Source organism: Siniperca chuatsi, linkage group LG4, assembly GCF_020085105.1.
Source record: "Siniperca chuatsi isolate FFG_IHB_CAS linkage group LG4, ASM2008510v1, whole genome shotgun sequence".
Classification (NCBI taxonomy): Eukaryota; Metazoa; Chordata; class Actinopteri; order Centrarchiformes; family Sinipercidae; genus Siniperca; species Siniperca chuatsi.
This window is the reverse complement of record NC_058045.1, coordinates 16,017,617-16,036,815: the sequence shown is the minus strand read 5'-3', so window position 1 is coordinate 16,036,815 and position 19,199 is coordinate 16,017,617. Positions and strand designations below refer to the sequence as shown.

Below are 19,199 nucleotides of genomic sequence, written 5' to 3'. Positions count from 1 at the left end.
CTGAGGTCATCATAGATAACCTCTGAAAGCAGACTGTGGCAATTGTTGCCATCCGTCCTTGAACTGATTAAAGCCACTTTTTGTTTATATTGGCACTTTCATACCTCAGCATACCTGCCTTGAGATGGACACACACACAGGAAATCAAATTAGTCTTGTCTTTATAGTCTTTAATTTGTCCAAAAACCAATAGTTTAATCATTGATGGGTTGTTGCTCCATCCAAAGAGGCCCTTCTGAGTCAACAGACAGTCTCTGTGAAATAAACAGAACCTTTGCTATTGCCTGCTGGCTGTTGGTGGACTATCTGGTCTGTGTTTGAGAGTATGTGGGGAGTGAGCTGGCTGCGATAGCCTCTGGGAAGGGACGGACACAACTCCACTGAACATATTTATAAGTTACATGTACAGCAGTCAAAGCTCTCACAAGTATTGATGAGGTCCATTTAAAATTATTTTAGATATCTCTCCATGTGGTGTGACGAAGACTAGAACAGATATTGGTAATATGATGACAGCAACACTCCCTGGAAAGTGACATAATCGTCCACATGTTCTCAAGGACTAAGAGCACTGCGAGGATGACCAGCAACAAAGTCCATAACCTTGAAACTTTTCACCAACCTCTGAGAGGGAACAATCATTTTACACAGAAAGCATACATTTTAAGTGTTAAACATATTTATATTTGTATATTTCACAATAAAAGTACTCCCTTTATCATCTTTTCAAGCAGCAGTAGTTTCGTAGAAGTGAGTCTGACATTGGTGAGGCATATCCTGTCCAGTAATTATCTTCTGTTGTGAAAATTAAGCAGGCGTGCAAAGACAGATAAGACAGAGGATGTTTACCACAGTGTGATGGGAAACAGAGCAGTCTTAGGAATATTTAAAAATGTCTAATTTGAGCCCACTAACATAAACAGGCAGCAATAGGGACAGCCTATTCTGTCAAGTAGTTACAGAAAATAACAAGAATCTAAACTGTGTCTTTATGAAGGCTTTACGTTAATCATTTAAATGTAAAAATGAGCTGGAGGGGTGGAAACTAATTTTAAAAAGCTGAGCTATACTATATTACAGAGTGAGAATGCACAAAAATGTTCTAGGACTTCCTTTCAGCTTTTAAAACTTTTTATTTATTTATTTTTAGCCATGCTAGCATCACGGCTTCATGGATGGCAATGCCAGTCAGTTGGTCCACCACTTTGATCCAGACTGAAATATCTCAGCACCTATTGGATGGATTGCCATGAAATTTTGTTCAGACATTCATGGTCCCCAGAGGATGAAGCCTACTGACTTTGGTGATCCCTGACTTTTCCTCTAATGCCACCAGCAGGTCGGCATTTCTGGTTTTGAGTGAAAGCTCCTGACAAATATTGGATGGACTGAAGTGAAATTTGGTCCAGATATTCATGTTCATCTCAGAATAAGTTGTGATAACTTCCGTGATCCTCTAATGTTTCATCTAGAGCCATCATCAGGTCAAAATTTTAATTCGTCCAATACTTTGTTTATGACCACAAACCTGCAAAACGAATGGCATTCCCATCAGCCTCAGCTGTCAGCTGCTTAGTGCTAATTAGCAAATGTTAGCATACTAACACGCTGAACTACGAAGGCGAACATGGCAAGCATTATACCTGCTAAACATCAGCATGTTAGCATTGTCACTGTGATCACATTGCCATGCTAACATTAGCATTTAGCTCAAACCACTGCTGTGCCTAAGTACAGCCCCGCAGAGCTGCTAGCATGGCTTTCCATTGCACCAACAGAACAATTTGCAATTTGATAAATAATTATTTTTATAATTTTTTTGAATACACAAAGTAACATGACATGTTGAATAACCTCATGCAAGGTACTCAATAATTCAGAACCTTGAAGCTCTTGAGGGATTTTATGTCTCAAAACAATCTTAATACAGTATGGAAATGCAGTTTTTTACATCTCCAGTGTGTTCACATAAAGTGCAAATCAAATCAATGATCTCTCAAACAATAAGATAATAATTTACTGTACAAAATCGATTTTTCTCTTCTTTAGCAGTAATGATAAACAGTGAGTGTAGATTTCTTATACTCTTTTATGATTAAAGTGAAACATTACAGAATGTTATTTTTTAGAAACAAACTGGGTCTCTATGTATCAGAAGAATAAATAGAGTTACACCAAATGCTTCATGGAGTGACGTCAGCACTGGACTCACCATCCATTTCGTCCCATTATGAGCGCAGAGCACTACATATAATGAAGCCGACATAATGCTGGAAGAAGTGCATAACAAACGGATGGTGAACAAAGACCTGCTCAGACAAGGAGAGCGAGCTAAGTGGTGACAGAGTGCAATCATTCAGCAACAGCAAATACATACAAGCAAAAAAACAACAACAAAATGCTTGTTACATTAACACTGTGGTCTGGTGTCAAACCCATTATTACATTCCAGAAGCGCGTCGCTTTTCACGTTGCATAGCTGACACAAAACATTTCAAAAACTGTTCACATGGTTCCAAGTAAGCTACGTAAAGTTCAGTCGACGTATGCTTGCACAGACGTAATACAATCAACGCAGGCGGCAGGAAAAGTAAACTCAGGTTTGAAAGTTGATATGTGTTTCTGATGTTCTTCATGAACGTTGGTCTGTGGTTTAGCTTCCATTATAATATTCATATTCATATGTCAGTGTAGATTAAATCTATTGTCTATTTTTGATTATATCATGTATTTGTATATGTTTCTTTCTAATGTTGCTCCAATGGGTTTCTAATAAACATTATGTTTGATTTTAGCTTTGTGACTTTTTTAGTGTTGTGTGTTATGTGTTTTTCTGTGGACATTACAGTACATACAGTTAAACTGGTGTAGTGACCAAATCTTGAGGTGCATATGATGATGCTGCTGCTTCTGACACTGCTCCGATGTTTCTGACATTTCCACAGGTGTGAAATCAAACCAGTGAGTGTTTTGGAAGTTCTTTGCCCCACAGGGCGTCTCACTGGTACCGGTCCTGGTAGTCGCCATTCCCATAATGTTCCTCCTCTTCTTGCATGGTCACCCCTCTCTTCTTTTTCCAGCCCTGTTTTTGACCAGATGAATTGTCTGTGGTTCCGTAACTCTTTTTGGGAGCCACCATGGCCTCGCTGTTGAGCTCTGACTCTTCAGCCAGCTCGTCCTCATCAATAATGCCACATTTATCCTCGCTGGTGTTCTCAGGATTAGCCCAGTCCTGCTGCTCTCCCGAAGCAAAGATCGCATAGAAGATGACCCCTGAGTAATGCACCATGGACGCAATAACAAAGACATTCTGCCATTCCAGACGAGTCTAGGGGGAGATGAATGGAGTCAATGAATTTCCTGTCTTTTGATTATGTTCCACTGAGGTAATGCTATAAATCCACTGCCTTACTCATGGCATCGGAAAAACTACAACTGCAATGTGTATAATAAATTTTACAGGGCTATAAATTATTAACAACAGCCATTTATAGGTGCGACATTAGATACAGTGATTCTGTGTTTGACCAAAAAACAAACCTGATAATAAACAATCCTGACATGCCAGGAGGGAAAACCTCAGTGAAGGACAGGACTGTTTCTGAGTTTCCTGTAATGTTTTATACACTTATAAGTAAAAATAAATAAAATAATTTCAACAGAATATAGATCAGATCAAAGGACCAAAGCATTAATCTTCAGTTACAGTCAAGATAAGAACAAAATATCTAAGATGAATGACTGGTAAAACAACTCATCAATGTACGTATGTTAACATATATGCAAAACAGTTACTGTAGTGTTACAAATCAACTTGTTGTACCTTGTTTTTAGTCAGGGCTCCGACAATCAAAGGACACACCATTCCAGATAGTGTTCCTACCCCGTTAGAAATGCCCATCAGGATGCTGGCATAGCGAGGAGCAATATCCAAATGATTGACATTAAAACCTGCAGACGCAGTACACACAAGGGCATTCACTTATAAGTAAAGAGTGACACAATTACAAAATACATTTTTGGCATTTTAATATTTTGTAAAAGTGAACATGGTTTAGATCTGCACGCACATTTAGATTTTTTGGTTGCCTTGACAACAATCTATAAAACATTCAGGAGAAGTGCCTGTGTGAAGGCTAATGCATGTATACTGCATCACACCCAAAAGGAGAAGTAGTACTGCATTTCAGTGTTTTCAACTGCTTCAACAGCTTCAAACAAAACCCTCATGTTTCACGTTTAGTCTATAGTCAAACTAAAGATCTTACATTTCAGGTGAAACAAAAATGTTTCTTTGGTGCAGATGTGGTAATACCTGAGATGGCAAATCCACTGAACCCTACAGCCAGAACTAGGAAGGAGATGGCGATGCCTCGAGTGTGAGAAAACCCGACCACCAACAGCAGAGTAGCCTCCATACCAAATCCTGTGAAAATGCAGGACCAGTCAATGTGAGTCAATAGCTCATGTAAGAAACAACACGATAAACATTTTTAAATGTATGCCAAGGATCTGTAAGAAATTAGTCCGGGGTTAATTTAAAGAAAATGTACAGAAAATGTTCAGCAAGGGACATAGCTGGCAAAAGAAATCTGACTTCATCTTCTTAAATCTCTTTTGATATGGCTTCCTTTTTTCACACCAAAAGAAGTATTTTAGTAGTAGTTGAAGCTAACAGAGCTCAAGAGCAATGGTGCATAGTGATATGGAGCTTATTTTCAAAATTGCATGATATAATGTTACTTTAGAGTAGAAACAATGAATATTTTACTACTTCTACTACTGGCTAATGCAAGAATGGTTGAAATCAGACAAAATCTAAGTTACAAAAGAGCTATATCATCTACAACACCGAGTCTCTTCGTTTCCAATATCAAGAGAAAGAATGACAAAATGCATTGCTTCAAGTTTACCATGACGTACCTCCACAGTTCATGAGTTTCCTCACGTTCGTGGTAGACATGATTTTGTTACTGCGTAAGAAGTCAGCCAGCTGTCCTCCAATAGGAACTACAATTGTCATCACCATGTGAGGGACAGCGGACAGGAACCCTACCTGTTGGGAGATCACACATTCAAGAAGCCATAATGTCCCATGATTAATTATCTCTCCTTATGGATATTTGTCATTGTCAGTTGTAGCGAAACTGTGAGGCCAACCTTGCTGATGGGGAAGCCAAAAACCTCTTCAAAATATGCCGGCTGACTGATGAGGAGCAGGTAGAAGGTCCAGCTGCGGCAAAAGTTGGCCACGATGATGGCATAGACGGGCATGGAGGTAAAAAAACGGCGCCAGGGAGTCTTGAATTTCTGTGATTGGGGGAAAAGAAGTCAGTGTTTATTTATGCTGTGTGTGTATGTGTGTGTGTGTGTGTGTGTGTGTGTGTGTGTGTGTGTGTGTGTCAGCAGTTTAGTGAAATGAATAAAGATTGTACTGTGATACCCCAACACAGGCAGCACATCACGCTCACACACCTCAGTCACACTCATTTGGCGCATTGTTTCACCGATGGCGGTCTCGATGTACGTCTTCTCCTCCTCTGTGATTGTGGGATGTTCGGCAGGACTTCCATATGCCAGCAGGAGCCACAGGACATACCATAAGATCCCAAAAACACCTTTTCATAAAATGACAACAACAAAAAAAGTGAATGCAATACTTTGTACATATAAATATACACTTAAATATGTTAATATCTGTAGTGAACGCTCTGTAAGGCGCAGGACAGACTAATTAAAACAAACCCCGACCTTCTCTGGACTAAGAATTTTCATTATTAAAATGAAATGAACAAGGTATGAGTCACAGAGCCCAGACAGGAACATGCTAATTCACATCAATAAATCAAGAGATTATATCACAGCAGAACCAGAGTAAATTTTTATTAAAACACATTTGGCAAAGTATGAATTTTATGTCATTGTTAATCATTTTAATCAAACTCTGAAGCTGAAGCAGATAACGCTTATTGTGCAAAGCATACAAAGTACAGCTGCCATAGGGCAGCGTGCCAGTCAAGGATTATGAAAACCACTTTGGATGTCACTAAACTGACACCTTAGTGTATTTAACACCTGATGAACTATATGGATCGCTGGAGGAAGGACCATCATGGGAGGACAAACCCCTACATGGGATGTACCACCGGAACATAACTGAAGTGGCTGATATCAAGAAATCCTACCAATGGCTAGAGCGGGCCAGACTGAAGGACAGCACAGAGGCACTCATCATGGCTGCACAGGAGCAGGTCCTGAGCACCAGAGCAATAGAGGCCCAGATCTACCACACCAGACAAGACCCAAGGTGTAGGCTGTGCAAAGAGGCCCCTGAGACAATCCACCACATAACTGCAGGGTGTAAGATGCTGGCAGGAAAAGCATACATGGAGCGCCATAACCAAGTGGCTGGCATAGTGTACAGGAACATCTGCACTGAGTATGGACTGGAAACCCCCGAGGTCAAAGTGGGAAACACCTCCAAAGGTGGTAGAGAATGACCGAGCCAAGATCCTGTGGGACTTCCAGATCCAGACTGACAGAATGGTAATGGCGAACCAGCCTGACATCGTGGTGGTTGACAAACAGAAGAGGAAAGCCGTTGTGGTTGACGTGGCGATACCAAGTGATGGCAACATCAGGAGAAAGGAACATGAAAAACTAGAGAAGTACCAAGGGCTCAGAGAAGAGCTGGAGAAGGCCTGGAAGGTGAAGGCAACAGTGGTGCCCGTGGTCATCGGAGCACTCGGGGCAATGACCCCCAAACTGGAGGAGTGGCTACAGCAGATCCCTGGAAGAACACCAGACATCTCGGTCCAGAAGAGTGCAGTAATGGGAACAGCAAAGATACTGCGCAGAACCCTCAAGCTCCCAGAGGACCCGAGCTCGAAGGATGAGACCACCCGCGGAGGGTGAAGGACAAAGTTTTTATATATATATATATATATATATATATTTCTGATGTTTTCTTATTCACATAAATATAATATGTTGGATATGACTCAAAAAGTCATATCCAATAATCAATGACCACATGTCATTTAAGTAAGAGAGATTCCTAGTTTACTCACTGTTTAGATTGATAAACGCACTTGTACTTTTTGGGTCTTTCAATTGTTTCTTAAATCATTGCTTTCATTTTATTTTATTTTTACGTGAACATATTTTGCACTTTTACATTGTTTCTGAGTGAGTGCATGAAGTGTTTGTTATGATATATATTTTTTTATGTTTGTGATGTTTAATACAACATCAGTCTTACCATAGATATAGAAGACCGAAGACCATCCGACGTACTGAACAAGCACTCCAGCTAAAGGCATGGCGATCACTGCTCCTGCGTAGGATCCTGGATTTCAGATTTCAATGTCAAGGAATTATTGTACCAGTAACATCGGATCTCTGTGATAATTAACTAAAAATATATCAAATATTCAGAAAAGATTGTCATACTAAAACAATATGTTGTCTCTTGTTCACATTTCCTTTTCACAAAATTGAATATTATACAACAGAAATATAGTGACAGTGCAACAGCCTTTTATTGCACAAAAAACTGCACTGCATAGTGAATATGAAAAAACAAACAACACATCATAGAAAAACATTAGTTTCATTGATAATCAACGGCGTCAAAATGAGTCATTGGCACTGCCGTGACAGAGAGGGTGTTTTAATGTGTTTTCTATTATCTGACAGATTCATGAACACTGTTGTTTTGAATAGAGCAGGGAGCATGAGAGTGCTTTTGGACAGTAAGCAATGTGACACTTCATTTAGGTGAACAGAGGGAGAAGCTCCTTTAGAGTACGCAGCTGAGCTGTGTTCATTTACAGACAATGTCAAGAGGGTTTTGATGCATGGGTTGTCATGGAACCAGTTTAAAGTGCAACATGGTTATTTTAATTTCAGGGGAGACATTGGACTACATCTGCAAATCAAAATTAGCTCTCTCGTGTCCATTTACTGAACAGCCCCGCTATGACTTATAAGATTGTGTAAAGTGGTTTGTATCAGTGAAAAGCTTTGTGTTGCGGTCAGTTTGGGAGTGTTCACTGAGTATTTTGGAGCATTTTGACAAGAGGAAACTAGAGACATCGCTCACCGCAGAATGAAGTTGTGGCCAGTCGACTCCGTTCAAGAGGTGGCGCCCATTTGGACCACATCCCATGACATGCTGGGTAGGTGACACCCTAGCAGGGACATGGTGTGGAAGATGTCAAAGGTCAAAGATTGACTTGAGAGGAAACCTGGGATTCATCTGACAAAGTGGAAATGCTTTAAAAAAGTAGTTTGACATTTTGGGAAATACACTTATTTGTTTTCTTGCTGAGAGTTAGATGCGAAGATTGATACCACTCTCATGTCTGTATGATAAATATGAAGCTACTGAACAGAGCCGGTTAGCTTAGCTTAGCCCAAAAACTGGGAACAGCTAGCCTGGCTCTTCTAAAGATCATCAATTAACACATTATATCTTGTGTGTTTAATCTGTACAAAAATAAATGAAGAATAAAAACAACAAGTTGTGCTTTTACAGGGAGTTATATTTGCAAGACTGTTTCTTGGCCAGGAGCAGTGACATAGTCCCGCACATAACCAACCTAAAAAAACGTACAACCGCAATTTGCTGTTCAGTGTTTGTCATCTAACTCTAGACAAGAAATAAATTAAGCGTATTTTCCCAACATGTCGAAGTATTGCTTTAAGTCGATCATTTTCACTAATTTAGCCAACACTTTTTTTCTTACCTCCACTAAGCCCTGCAGGATGCGAACAAACAGGACACAACCATAGTGCACCCTCGCTGCTGATGGGATGAACATATTGAGCACTGAAGTCAGGAAAATGGCAGCCCCAAACACCCTGTAGAGATACTGAAATGTCAACATATTGTGTGTGTGGTTAAAAGTGAAGGGGTGGTAACATCAGTGTCCACCTGAATCACTTATATTACAGACTTACAGTCGTTTCTTGGGGGGGGGGTCTGTTAAAACACTGCACTTTCAGTTAATTAATTCCACTTAATTAAAAACTGAACATGCAAAAATGGGAAACTTAAACTTCTTTCGAGGAAACGTCCTAAGAAATTTTTAGAAATTATAACCTTGACTTATATTGTGACATCTGTCTGAGCTGTCTGTAACAGGTAAAAACACAACAAACACATGCTACCCAGTGTCTGAAAGCTACTGTTGATGTCTAATATTGGCAGGCAGTATATCTCCAAATATCTCATGGTCAAAGCATTTCAGTCAGCCTTATAATGAGACAGATCTCACGCCTCTGCCTTTCATACACTGAGATAAAGACATCCCATTCAATCTGCAAGTTTCTGCTTCATCACCACGGTGCCGCTTAGCTCCCTTCTCTTTTCTCTTTCACCTCATCCCCCCTTCCTTCTCTTTTTCCAAAACAGTGTGTAAGTGACACTTGTAATATTCCAGTGGCTGGTGTTTCAGAAAGAAATCAGAGGCAGGATCTTTCATTATTAACTCTGTCAGTGGCGTGTCCTCTTTTCCTGTGAAGCTTTTATTACAGGACTGCTATCTGCTCCATCAGCACCGCTCACCACACCGTACAGCTTTAACCCTTTAACCACACAGGGTGAGGAGGAGCCCGCCCCCAAACCTTTATCTTATTTAGGCTTTCTTGTGATCCTTTCTTAACATGTGTGGTCAAGGCTGCAGCGACCATGACTTCAAACATCAACAGATATATCAACATAAGACAAAAAACATAATCTGTCTCACATGTAACATCAAACAGTTTCTGTCTCATGGGCAACAGCATCAGTTGTGTCTGCACTGTGTTTAGGGCTGCAACTAATGATTATTTTCATTATCAATTAATCCTTTGGTCTATGAATTGTCAGAGAAAGGTACAAAAAAATGGCTCTCAGCATCATCATCAAATTGCTTTTCTAACCAACAGTCCAAAACCCAAACATATAAAATTTATTACTACATAAAACAGAGATTACAGTATTACAGTGGAATTATCGGCTATCATGAAGCCATGGAGTGCATGTCACCTGTTGGCAAAAAGCTTGTTGGAGATGAAACCACCAGGGATTTGAGTGACAATGTAGCCCCAGAAGAAGGAGCCGTGGATCAGGCCCACTGTCTCTGGGTCCCAGTTAAACTGAGCTTTCTGGAAAGGGTGAAAAAAAACAGAAGCACACTCAAATATGGAAATAACCCCCATTTCCCACCAAACTGTATTCATTTGGTATATTCTACCTGGCTGCATCATAGATACATCCATAAAAGAGTTGATTAAAATGGTTAAACTACAATTTAGTCGGCTTCTGTAAGGTCAGACTATATTTGGATATCTATTCTGGAGTGTATCAAGAAAAAAGACACACATTATACAAAGTCTTACAAAGTCAATAACCCAAGGGTCCTGTCTGATCCAGCTACCTGAAGCACTGGAGTCCCATTTATATAGACGGTGTTGTTGTTCACCATCTCCACAATGGCCACACCAAGGTTGCACCGGATTCCAAAGGAGATGCAGAAGCCCAGGCCACTGAGGATGGCAATGATGTAGCGCTTGGGCAGACCACCACAGCTGCAGTCCAGCAGTGGGGCAGAACGTGGTGCTGATGCCACCGGACGCCCATGCTCTGTCAGTTCAATGTTGTCCTCTTCTTCTATATTGCTACCATCTATTTTCCTAAGAAGCAAATAGCAGGAGAATAATTTAAATTAAATTCTTCCCTTTCAGTATCTGATAAACCTAAAATCTGTGATTTTTTTAAGCTAATCTTGGCTGCAAGTCATACAAGCACATACAGAATGTAGTTTTGTGTAATATCCACATGGCAATCATTTCACAGTCCTATAGATTTTGTCTGTAACTTTATGAAAATGTGGCAGCAAAAATAGCACAGTAACACGAGTCTCTCTGCTCTCTTACATAGGGCAGAAGCCAAGACACATGACTTAAAAAGGTCACAGCCCTGCTGTTATCAGGTTGCTTTCAGGTTCATCACTCTCCACACCTGTTCCACTACCCAGAATCCATCTCTGTCTCTGTCCCAGTGCTCCGATTAACTGCTTTCATCTGCCTGCAGCAGATCTAAACTGCAGCTCTCCTCCAACCAAACTGGGATCAGTTTTTTATATCAAGCACTCAAATCTTCACATTTTTTAGCCCAGTGTTTGAAGAATCACTAGTGTCTTTACAGTTGAAACAACTGGTTTGTCCTGTTATATTATGTGTTGTGTATTGTATTGTATTGCTATGGAAAAGAAAGGGTTTTTCGTAGTAAAAAAATACAATAACATCAGAAATATAGTCCATAGTCTTAATGTAGTCTGATAGCAGACTTACAGTAGACATGATTCTTTGAAAGAAAAGTCTGGTTAGTAGGTGACTCTCGTAGAACAGCATATATACAGCTGCATCAAAAATTGTGAAATGCATTTAGATACAAAAGGCGTCTTTTAAAGGTTTATGCCTGGTCACTAACTTCATGTGCTCAGTTTGTAAATTGGGGCATTAACCAAAAATGGCCACCACAAATGGACTTTCCAACTCCAAAATTGTGTAAATTATGGTTAGTAAGTATTTAGTTTATTTGGCAGTTTTGTAAGGAATATGAGTGTGTTTGGGGTAGCACAAGTTCCTGATCAATGTCAGGCTCTTCACATCATATAGGAACTGCTATGAAAAGTGTAACATTTTTTGCAAAGAAACCAAACAAACTGGTACATTTTTTTAATTTTTTTTCTTCTTTTATATCTATATTGATCAAAAGCAAAGACTAAAAATATTCCCATTTTCCACTTGTTCGTAATGTAAATCAATGCATTCTTAATATACATGACAAAAGCACATGCACATTCACGATACACATGCAAAATTCATTTTTCAGGAAATTGCCTACTTAGTGTTTTATCTCTTAAAATGACAACAATCTTCCTTATATAGGAACACCCCCCTCCACACGCACACGACACGCATCCATCTGTGAAATATGTATCAGATATGAAATATGTATTAATGTCTTAAAATAAAATCTGTGATTACATCACTGGCATTGCCTGGCAAGCACAAGAATCAAATATGTATTTATTGTCAAGATCTCTGAGACGACGCTGTGCTTAATGTGCTCGCTTCCAGGCTCTCCACATCCCTCTGACGGCAGATGTTTCAGCCCTCTTAGTTGAGCATTCTTACCAAGTTATTTTAAAAATTCAACTCCACTGTGAATACAATACATGGATAATGATTGGCATGCTTATTTTTATCCATGTAAACATCTAAAAAAGCTGTGGAGGATCAAACACCCTGCACACACAGTCTTCATGCCTATTACCCACCACTCTCCATACAAACCCTCTCACCTTTGCAGTTTTCCTAGAGAGTCCCCCACTGTGTTCTTCACTTCCTCCTTCCCAGGCTTAAGCACCTGCTCCTTCAAACCTGCTAACCCACCAAAAGGCATTTTTCTCTGCGTCTTTGTTTTCTCTCCCTGTTTATCTCAGAACTGTGTCTTGATACCTCACTAACACACTTTGTTCTGAGGAAGACAAAAAAAAATCCACTAGAAGCTGTTCTTCATCCTTGTGGCACCGGGGGTTGGCTCCACCTTTCAGTGGTGCCACGGGTCCGTCAGAGGTAAGATAGACCTTTCCTCTTCACTTTTCTACGTTGTGAGGAGAGGAGTCCGTGGAGAAGTGGAGGGGAGGATAATATTGAATTATTCCTCAGTGTCCAAAGCACCATGCAGCCAGAAGCTCTGGAGCTTGTTTCATCTCCAAAAGATCCAGAAAGACTGATGAATAAGCACAAGTGCAAATTAAAGTATAGAATCCAGGTTTTAGTCTCTAGGCATTGTGAGCCCCCTTTTGTCTGCAGCTGAACTGAATGAACCGCTTAGATCTCCTCTCCATCTCATAACTCATCCATTCCTGGTGAGGAGGGGCAGGTGTAGCTGGTTTTCCAAAAACCAGCCCCCTCGCTTTACACATCATCATCATCATCATCATCATCATCATCATCATCTCCCCAGCGCCAGCCCTTCAGCTAGTTAGGTTAATCTGATAGCAGCCCAGTGGACGAACAATCAAAGATGCATGAGCTTGACAAGTTGCATTGAGGAGAGACAGGAGTAGCTGGACTGCGGAGGTGTTCAATGGGAGCAGGTGAAACCTAAGACAGAGCCATCAAGTTCCAGGTTTATACTCAATTTCTGCATTTATGAGGGAGTGACAGAACTCATAACTGCTGCCATAAAGCTGTATAGTTCATGGACTAAGCAACAACATCATGTCTCTTATCATTTGACACTGATGGGAATTTCACTGCAATGCTTATTTTGCCAGCAGGGAGAAAGTCATCATTTTACAGAGTGAGTTTCTAGATAATCCAATATGTAGCATTTTAAAGATGTAGAAACTGAGATTTCAAAATTTAAACAGTAGACCGGATGCTTTGGGCCTGAGCCCTAAGAGTCAGGGTGGTGCTGGTACTCCATCTGTTTATGCACTCCATAAATAAACTGAAGGCTCGATACCCAGTGGACGCTTTCAATAAATAAGGTTCTTTATACCAGAAATATCACAGCTCCATTACAGGAAACATCCTTCTTTTTTGTATATACTGTATGGCATGAAAATCCGATACTACTTCAGAAATAGATTGAAATTACATGTATGTAATTGTGTAATCTAAATAGCAGTATTAGTTTTTACAACATACATTGTTCAACCAGCAAGACTAATGCTTCAATGATTACACTTTAATTTAAGCTAATGAATAACAGTGGAGTGACTATAATTACATGGCAGTGTGGTAAAAAGGCACACGCATATTACACATTACAATGACAAACAGAAGCCAGAAAAGGTGTAAACAAACACTTTGAGATGTAACTCTCAACTAAACATATATTCAACTTGACAGCCTTCTTGTTTCTGTTCAACTGCTTCCCAGGAATTATAAAATTAGCCTAAACCACAGGAATGCAATTAGCAAACAGTTGGTTTAACATAATTTATGGACTTGCATTTATTATTTATTTCTGATTGTAATACCTGAATATGAAGCCAAGGATGTTGAAGACAAAAAAAATGTCAAGTCTTTCCATTTCTAAGTAAGTCATGCCTGCCATCTAGTGTTTGGAATGAGGAAGTGTGATCATCTGCTGATTCTGCAGAGATAAATAATCAATACACTGTATATAATTCTGTCATCTACCCAGTGCAGTCTGTACTGTGGAACTAAAACTAACTTGAGAAATGATTAGGCTTTGGCAGAGGTCTTCAAATCAAATACAGTACAACACAATACACTTCAACAGCACCACAAACTGCAGCCTCCAAACTAACCATAAAGTTGAATTAATGCCTCTCTAAAACATAGAAAAGGTTTCAGTCGTAGTCAGTCCGGAAGTCACTCACAATTGAGAATGGAATGTCTTGGTTAGATGACAGATGACTACGACTGAAACCTTTTCTATGATAGAACACTCCTGGACGAATGAGGGACTACACCGCCCTCTCTAAAACTGTTTGAACAAAAACTGACTTTATAACCTTCATGAAGGTAGCACAACTCATGTTTTATTAGACTGTGTTAGGTTTAACTGGTTGTTCCAAACTACAAACTTAATTTGTACATCTTTATAGTCTTTAAAGATGTCAAATAACTTTAAAAACTCAACTAAAAACTGTAAATAACTTAAATGACTAACATTACAAGTTATTCAATGATTTCATAAATCAAATACCTGATCACTATCAGGGAAAACTACATTTATTTAAAGTATTTTTGATCTTTAGTATTTTTGTATTAAGAAGAGGGGTACTGCTCTGCAGATTCATGAATGTATTAAACTGCAAATACAGTTTATTGTAATTTAAATCTGTAACATCAATTAAATATTTTCATATCAATCTTCCCTCAAGTTTTCACATTAATTGTAGTTGTTCCACAAGGTGGAGCCATGCAGAGTTTTATCAGTAAATACTCAGTAATTATCTTGCAGTCACTGAATAGCCCTTTATGAAGTAACTCAAATGTATTAAGCAAACTTGAAATCAAACAACAATATAATAATACATTACAAATATATCGTTTCCTTTGCACTCTTAGATCATTCTTTCTACTGCCTCCTTTTGAGCAACTTTACAGTAATATTTTACATAATGTGTGTGCGCGCATACATAAATGTATGTTTTCCTTTGTAAATGAAGTGTTCTTTTCATCTTTGTCATTATTTTACTTGCTTTATTTTTTTATTATAAATATTTTTAATTGATTTTTTGATTGATTCGATGTGATTTCTCTTCCATCCATTATCTATACCTCTCACCCAATATGAGCCTATCCCAGCTCACATTAGGTGAGAGGTCATCATTCACACTCACATTCACACCTACGGATCTAACCTGCATGTCTTTGGACTGTGGGAGGAAACCAGAGCACCTGGAGAAAACCCACGCAGACACGGGGAGACCATGCGAACTCCACTGAAAGGCCTGCCTCCTGTGAGGTGACAGTGCTAACCACTCCACCACCGTGCTGCCCCTGCATTTGTTAATATAAATTATGAATTTATGTATGGATAGATAGATAGATTCATAATTCAGATTTATAAATACATAACTGAAAAAGCTGAATCTTGACTGCAGAATTTGTTCTTAGTATTTAAAGTGGTGTTGAAAATTGTCTTGTTTCTGTAGCTTGTTTTGTTTAGAAAGGATGAGGAACTGTGCATCGGAAGTCGCTGTAGGGCTCCATCAGGTGGTAGACACAGTCCCACATGCAGCAGTTAGTGTTTGTATTGGCAGTCAGTGAGTTGGCCAGGATACCCACGGGAATAAGTAGGCCTACACCTACAGTGGCGATGCCAACATGCAAACCTACTTTCAGTAGGCCTTTAACACAGCGACGCCACATACTTTTGGTCTGAATCTCAGCAGCTGGAGTCTCCGGGAGGCTGTCGTCTCTCTGATCCTCAGGTGAGTCCGGTCGTTCTGTATTTTCAGCCAACATCCTACATTCGTCTCTGAAATTCTCAACACCAGCAAGTATCTCCTCCTCCTGGTTCGTCTCTAGCTGATCTTTAAGATCACGGATTGATTGTTTCATATCGGTGTTGAGGATGTAAATCTCCTCTATCACTTCCTGTTTATAAGCAAGTTCCATGTTTTGCTTTGTTATCAGCTCATCTTTATCCCAGATTACTTGCTTAGCCTCCTCCAGTTGGTACTGAAGATCTTTCACAGCTGTCTTCAGGTTTTTGTTCTCCTCGTTTTGTGTCTCTGTCAGAGACTCAAGTCGGGCCAGCTCATCTGTGATGCCCCTATTCTGTTTATTCAGAAAGTCTTCCTTTTCCTGAACATCATGCAGTGCTGTCCTCAGCTTTTCAATCTCTGCCTGTTTTTTCTCCGTCAGATATTCAGGATGGGTCAGCTTCTGTATTACCTCATCTTTATCCCTGATGACTTCCTGAGCTTCTCTTACTTGACACTGAAGGTCGCACACTGCTGTCCTCAGACTTTCAATCTCTTCTTGTTTTCTCTCTCTCAGAGATTCAAGATGGGCCACTTCATCAGTCAGGCTCTTGTTGTTCTCCTTTATGTTGTTCCCATGTTCCTGCAGATCGTGAACTTCTGCCCACAGATTTTCATTCTCTGCCAGTTTTTTCTCTGTGTAAGATTTAAGCATGGCCAGTTCGGCACTGATGGTCGTATTCTGCTTGTTCAGAGACTTCTCCCTTTCCTCCAGATCCTGCAGTTCTGCCAACAGGTTTTTCTTCTCTGTCTGCATTGTCTTTCTCACATGTTCAAGTTGGGCCACCTTCTGAATTAGCTCATGTTTATAGCTGTGGTCTTGCTGAGCCTCCTCTACTTGATGCTCAAGGTCATACACCGTTGCCCTCAGCTGTTCAATCTCTGCTTGGTTTGTCTTATTCAGGCATTCAAGTTGGGCCACCTTCTGTAATAGCTCATCTTCAACACTGTATTCTTGCTGAGCCTCCTCTAGGAGATGCTCAAGTTCAATTAGGCTATATGGTTCCTCTGATATCTCTGAACTGCACAGAGCAGCGTTGAAACTATATTGAGACATTTATTTTATATGTTACCCTATTCTAATATAAATGTTATTATCTGTTATGTTCTATGTGTGTAGCATGAAGGGACTACAAACTAATTTCGTTGTACAACCTTTTGTTGTAAAATGATAAATAAATTAGCTTGTACCTTGTAGGCTACCTTGTACCTTACCTTAGGAATGAAGTTTTTCACAGCCCCTCAAATGAGAGAATTCATCAGCCAATAAATTCAGCTAAGATTAAAACTAGTTACTTACCTGTGATTAGTTGTTCTTCCTATCCGCTTTCCTCAAGTCTCTTATTTGTCCTCAAAATCCTTCGAATAACAGTCCTTTGTTTCACAAAATAATCCATCTTTAATAAATTCCAGCTATATGTGATCTTCCTGAACAAAGCTACACCTGACGTCATCCGCGTCTTTAAAGCACATCCGCGCCTTTGATCAGCGGTGACGTCATGACATGTGCTCCCGATATGAGCGCATGCGCATAGAATGTTTACATTTTTTATTTCGATTTTTAAAGTTCATTGGTTTAAAGACGCCTTAGCACACAAGCAGTGTAACATTGATGTAAGGCAGACCCACGTCCAGCAGAACTTCAGAGTGCAGATGGAGTTGGTGGTGGTATGGCTCATGTTATGTCTTCATATATACTCATGCGAATACTTGGGGAAATGATCATATTTTCCAACCAGAAACAGACCTGAACTGTGTGTATAACAGATATTTCTGGTACCAAGCTAATTACCTTTTGTGGCGAAGGTTTCGTTTTCAGAAATGCTTTTCAAATTTTCTTGTAAATTAATCCAAGAACTGCAATATTGGGAGGTATCCCTGAAGATTGTAGATATTCACTGCCTACTTGTTCAGTGTTTTGAATGAAATGCATAACTCCATAATGTCTTAATCGCTATACCTTCCAAAGGAGAATAGACGAGCAGATTAAAATTATAAAATGCTTAAGACACATAAAGACCAATAAAACATTTGAAAAACTGCACAAATGTATTACAAATATTTGCAGTGATAATGTAGTGTTACTGAAAAGGGAATGTTTATGTTACGTCTAATGCAACTTAATGTGAATCCATCCACCTTTCATTATTTATTCAGCTTTAATTTCCTGTTTGTTTTTCTTTTGACCATCCTGGATTTCTTAAATTAGTGGGATGGTAAGTGCATGACGATTGATATTTATATTGATAAACCACTGCTAGATGTAGGCTAGTAGATTTTCTGAAGTTGAATCCGAAAATTGCAGCAGAATAGACGATATGATCCATATGATCGAGAATACTTAAACCTGCAACAAGAACAGCTGCCGCTCAAAACTGCAAAACTGAAAAGGAAAAAAAATATACAGGCTTAAAATGTATGGGCTTATTACCACTTACTTTGTGGTATTTTAATCAGCATGTTATTAATGATGGGACATGTTTCAGATACTGTAGATGTCGTGTCTGTCCTCAGAATCAGCACCTATCTTTCTCTGTGCAGGGCGCTTGGGTTTATATCCTTTACGGCAGAAGTCGATTGTGGGTTAGTTGTTGCTGCGTTGGCTCTATGTTCGTGAATCCGCGGCGCGGCCAGATCGCAGTCAAGTGCGCCCTGCCCAGTGAGTCGGGAGCGTGACAAACGTACTTTTTCGTCCTTTCGTAGCTATAGGCTCCCTTGGCGCACCTGTGGCGCACTTGGGCACGTTGCGAGATTACCATACATTATAGGTCGGTGAGTTAGAGGCTGTGACAGTTATGGCCAATCACATCCACTACTTTCATCCCGTGTAAACACTGGGCTCTCCCCGTCATGGTGCACAAACAGTTTGGGAAAAAACGTATTGTTGTCTGTTATGCTATGTGCATAGTCGTGCATATGCTACGTGAGTTTCAAATATGAATACAGCAGCTGAAATATGCCGACAAGAGCAGATAATGACTCATTTTAGTTGAATTCACTCTTCTGGACGTTCGCAAAAACAGCAAGACAACGGCTCTTCTTCCTCCACAGCTCAGGATACTCTGCAACTTCTACAGGTTGCAGCACTGGGGGAATCCTGACTGTCGCTGCCATCCATGGAGGACCTCTACACCCAAAGGTGAAGGATGAAGGCCCAGCCACAAACTG

The 19,199-nt window shown here is 39.9% G+C and overlaps 1 protein-coding gene across 7 annotated transcripts; it reads right to left on the bottom strand.

Annotated features, from left to right (window-relative positions):
* Nucleotides 1-149: 149 nt before the first annotated feature.
* Nucleotides 150-18,395, bottom strand: slc17a8 (solute carrier family 17 member 8). Of its 7 annotated transcripts, XR_006377681.1 has the most exons (15): nt 14,049-14,145; nt 12,357-13,164; nt 10,425-10,680; nt 10,034-10,152; nt 8,751-8,865; nt 8,105-8,192; nt 7,262-7,348; nt 5,476-5,618; nt 5,161-5,310; nt 4,924-5,056; nt 4,316-4,426; nt 3,824-3,951; nt 2,856-3,328; nt 2,213-2,270; nt 150-795 (listed from the first exon to the last, which is right to left on the bottom strand). XR_006377681.1 is itself a non-coding variant. In XM_044193131.1 (14 exons), exons 2-14 carry the CDS (start codon nt 12,455-12,457, stop codon nt 3,222-3,224), a joined length of 1,608 nt encoding a protein of 535 aa, XP_044049066.1. In that variant the 5' UTR covers nt 12,458-13,164; nt 14,049-14,145; the 3' UTR covers nt 3,082-3,221. The 7 variants fall into 7 exon arrangements, 4 of the variants coding, with proteins under 4 accessions (XP_044049065.1, XP_044049064.1, XP_044049067.1 ...); XR_006377679.1 differs by having other exon boundaries at nt 2,213-3,328; XR_006377680.1 differs by having other exon boundaries at nt 150-2,270.
* Nucleotides 18,396-19,199: the final 804 nt, after the last annotated feature.

Bases quoted from the DNA above. Each gene is read 5' to 3' on its own strand.
- slc17a8 (XM_044193130.1), bottom strand. From the start codon at position 12,457: ATGCCTTTTGGTGGGTTAGCAGGTTTGAAGGAGCAGGTGCTTAAGCCT. The intron at 10,153-10,424 runs GTAGCTGGATCA...CACCCTTTCCAG, and splicing joins ATGGGACTCCAGTGCTTCAG to AAAGCTCAGTTTAACTGGGA. The intron at 5,311-5,475 runs GTGTGTGAGCGT...CCCCAATCACAG, and splicing joins GCCAAATGAGTGTGACTGAG to AAATTCAAGACTCCCTGGCG.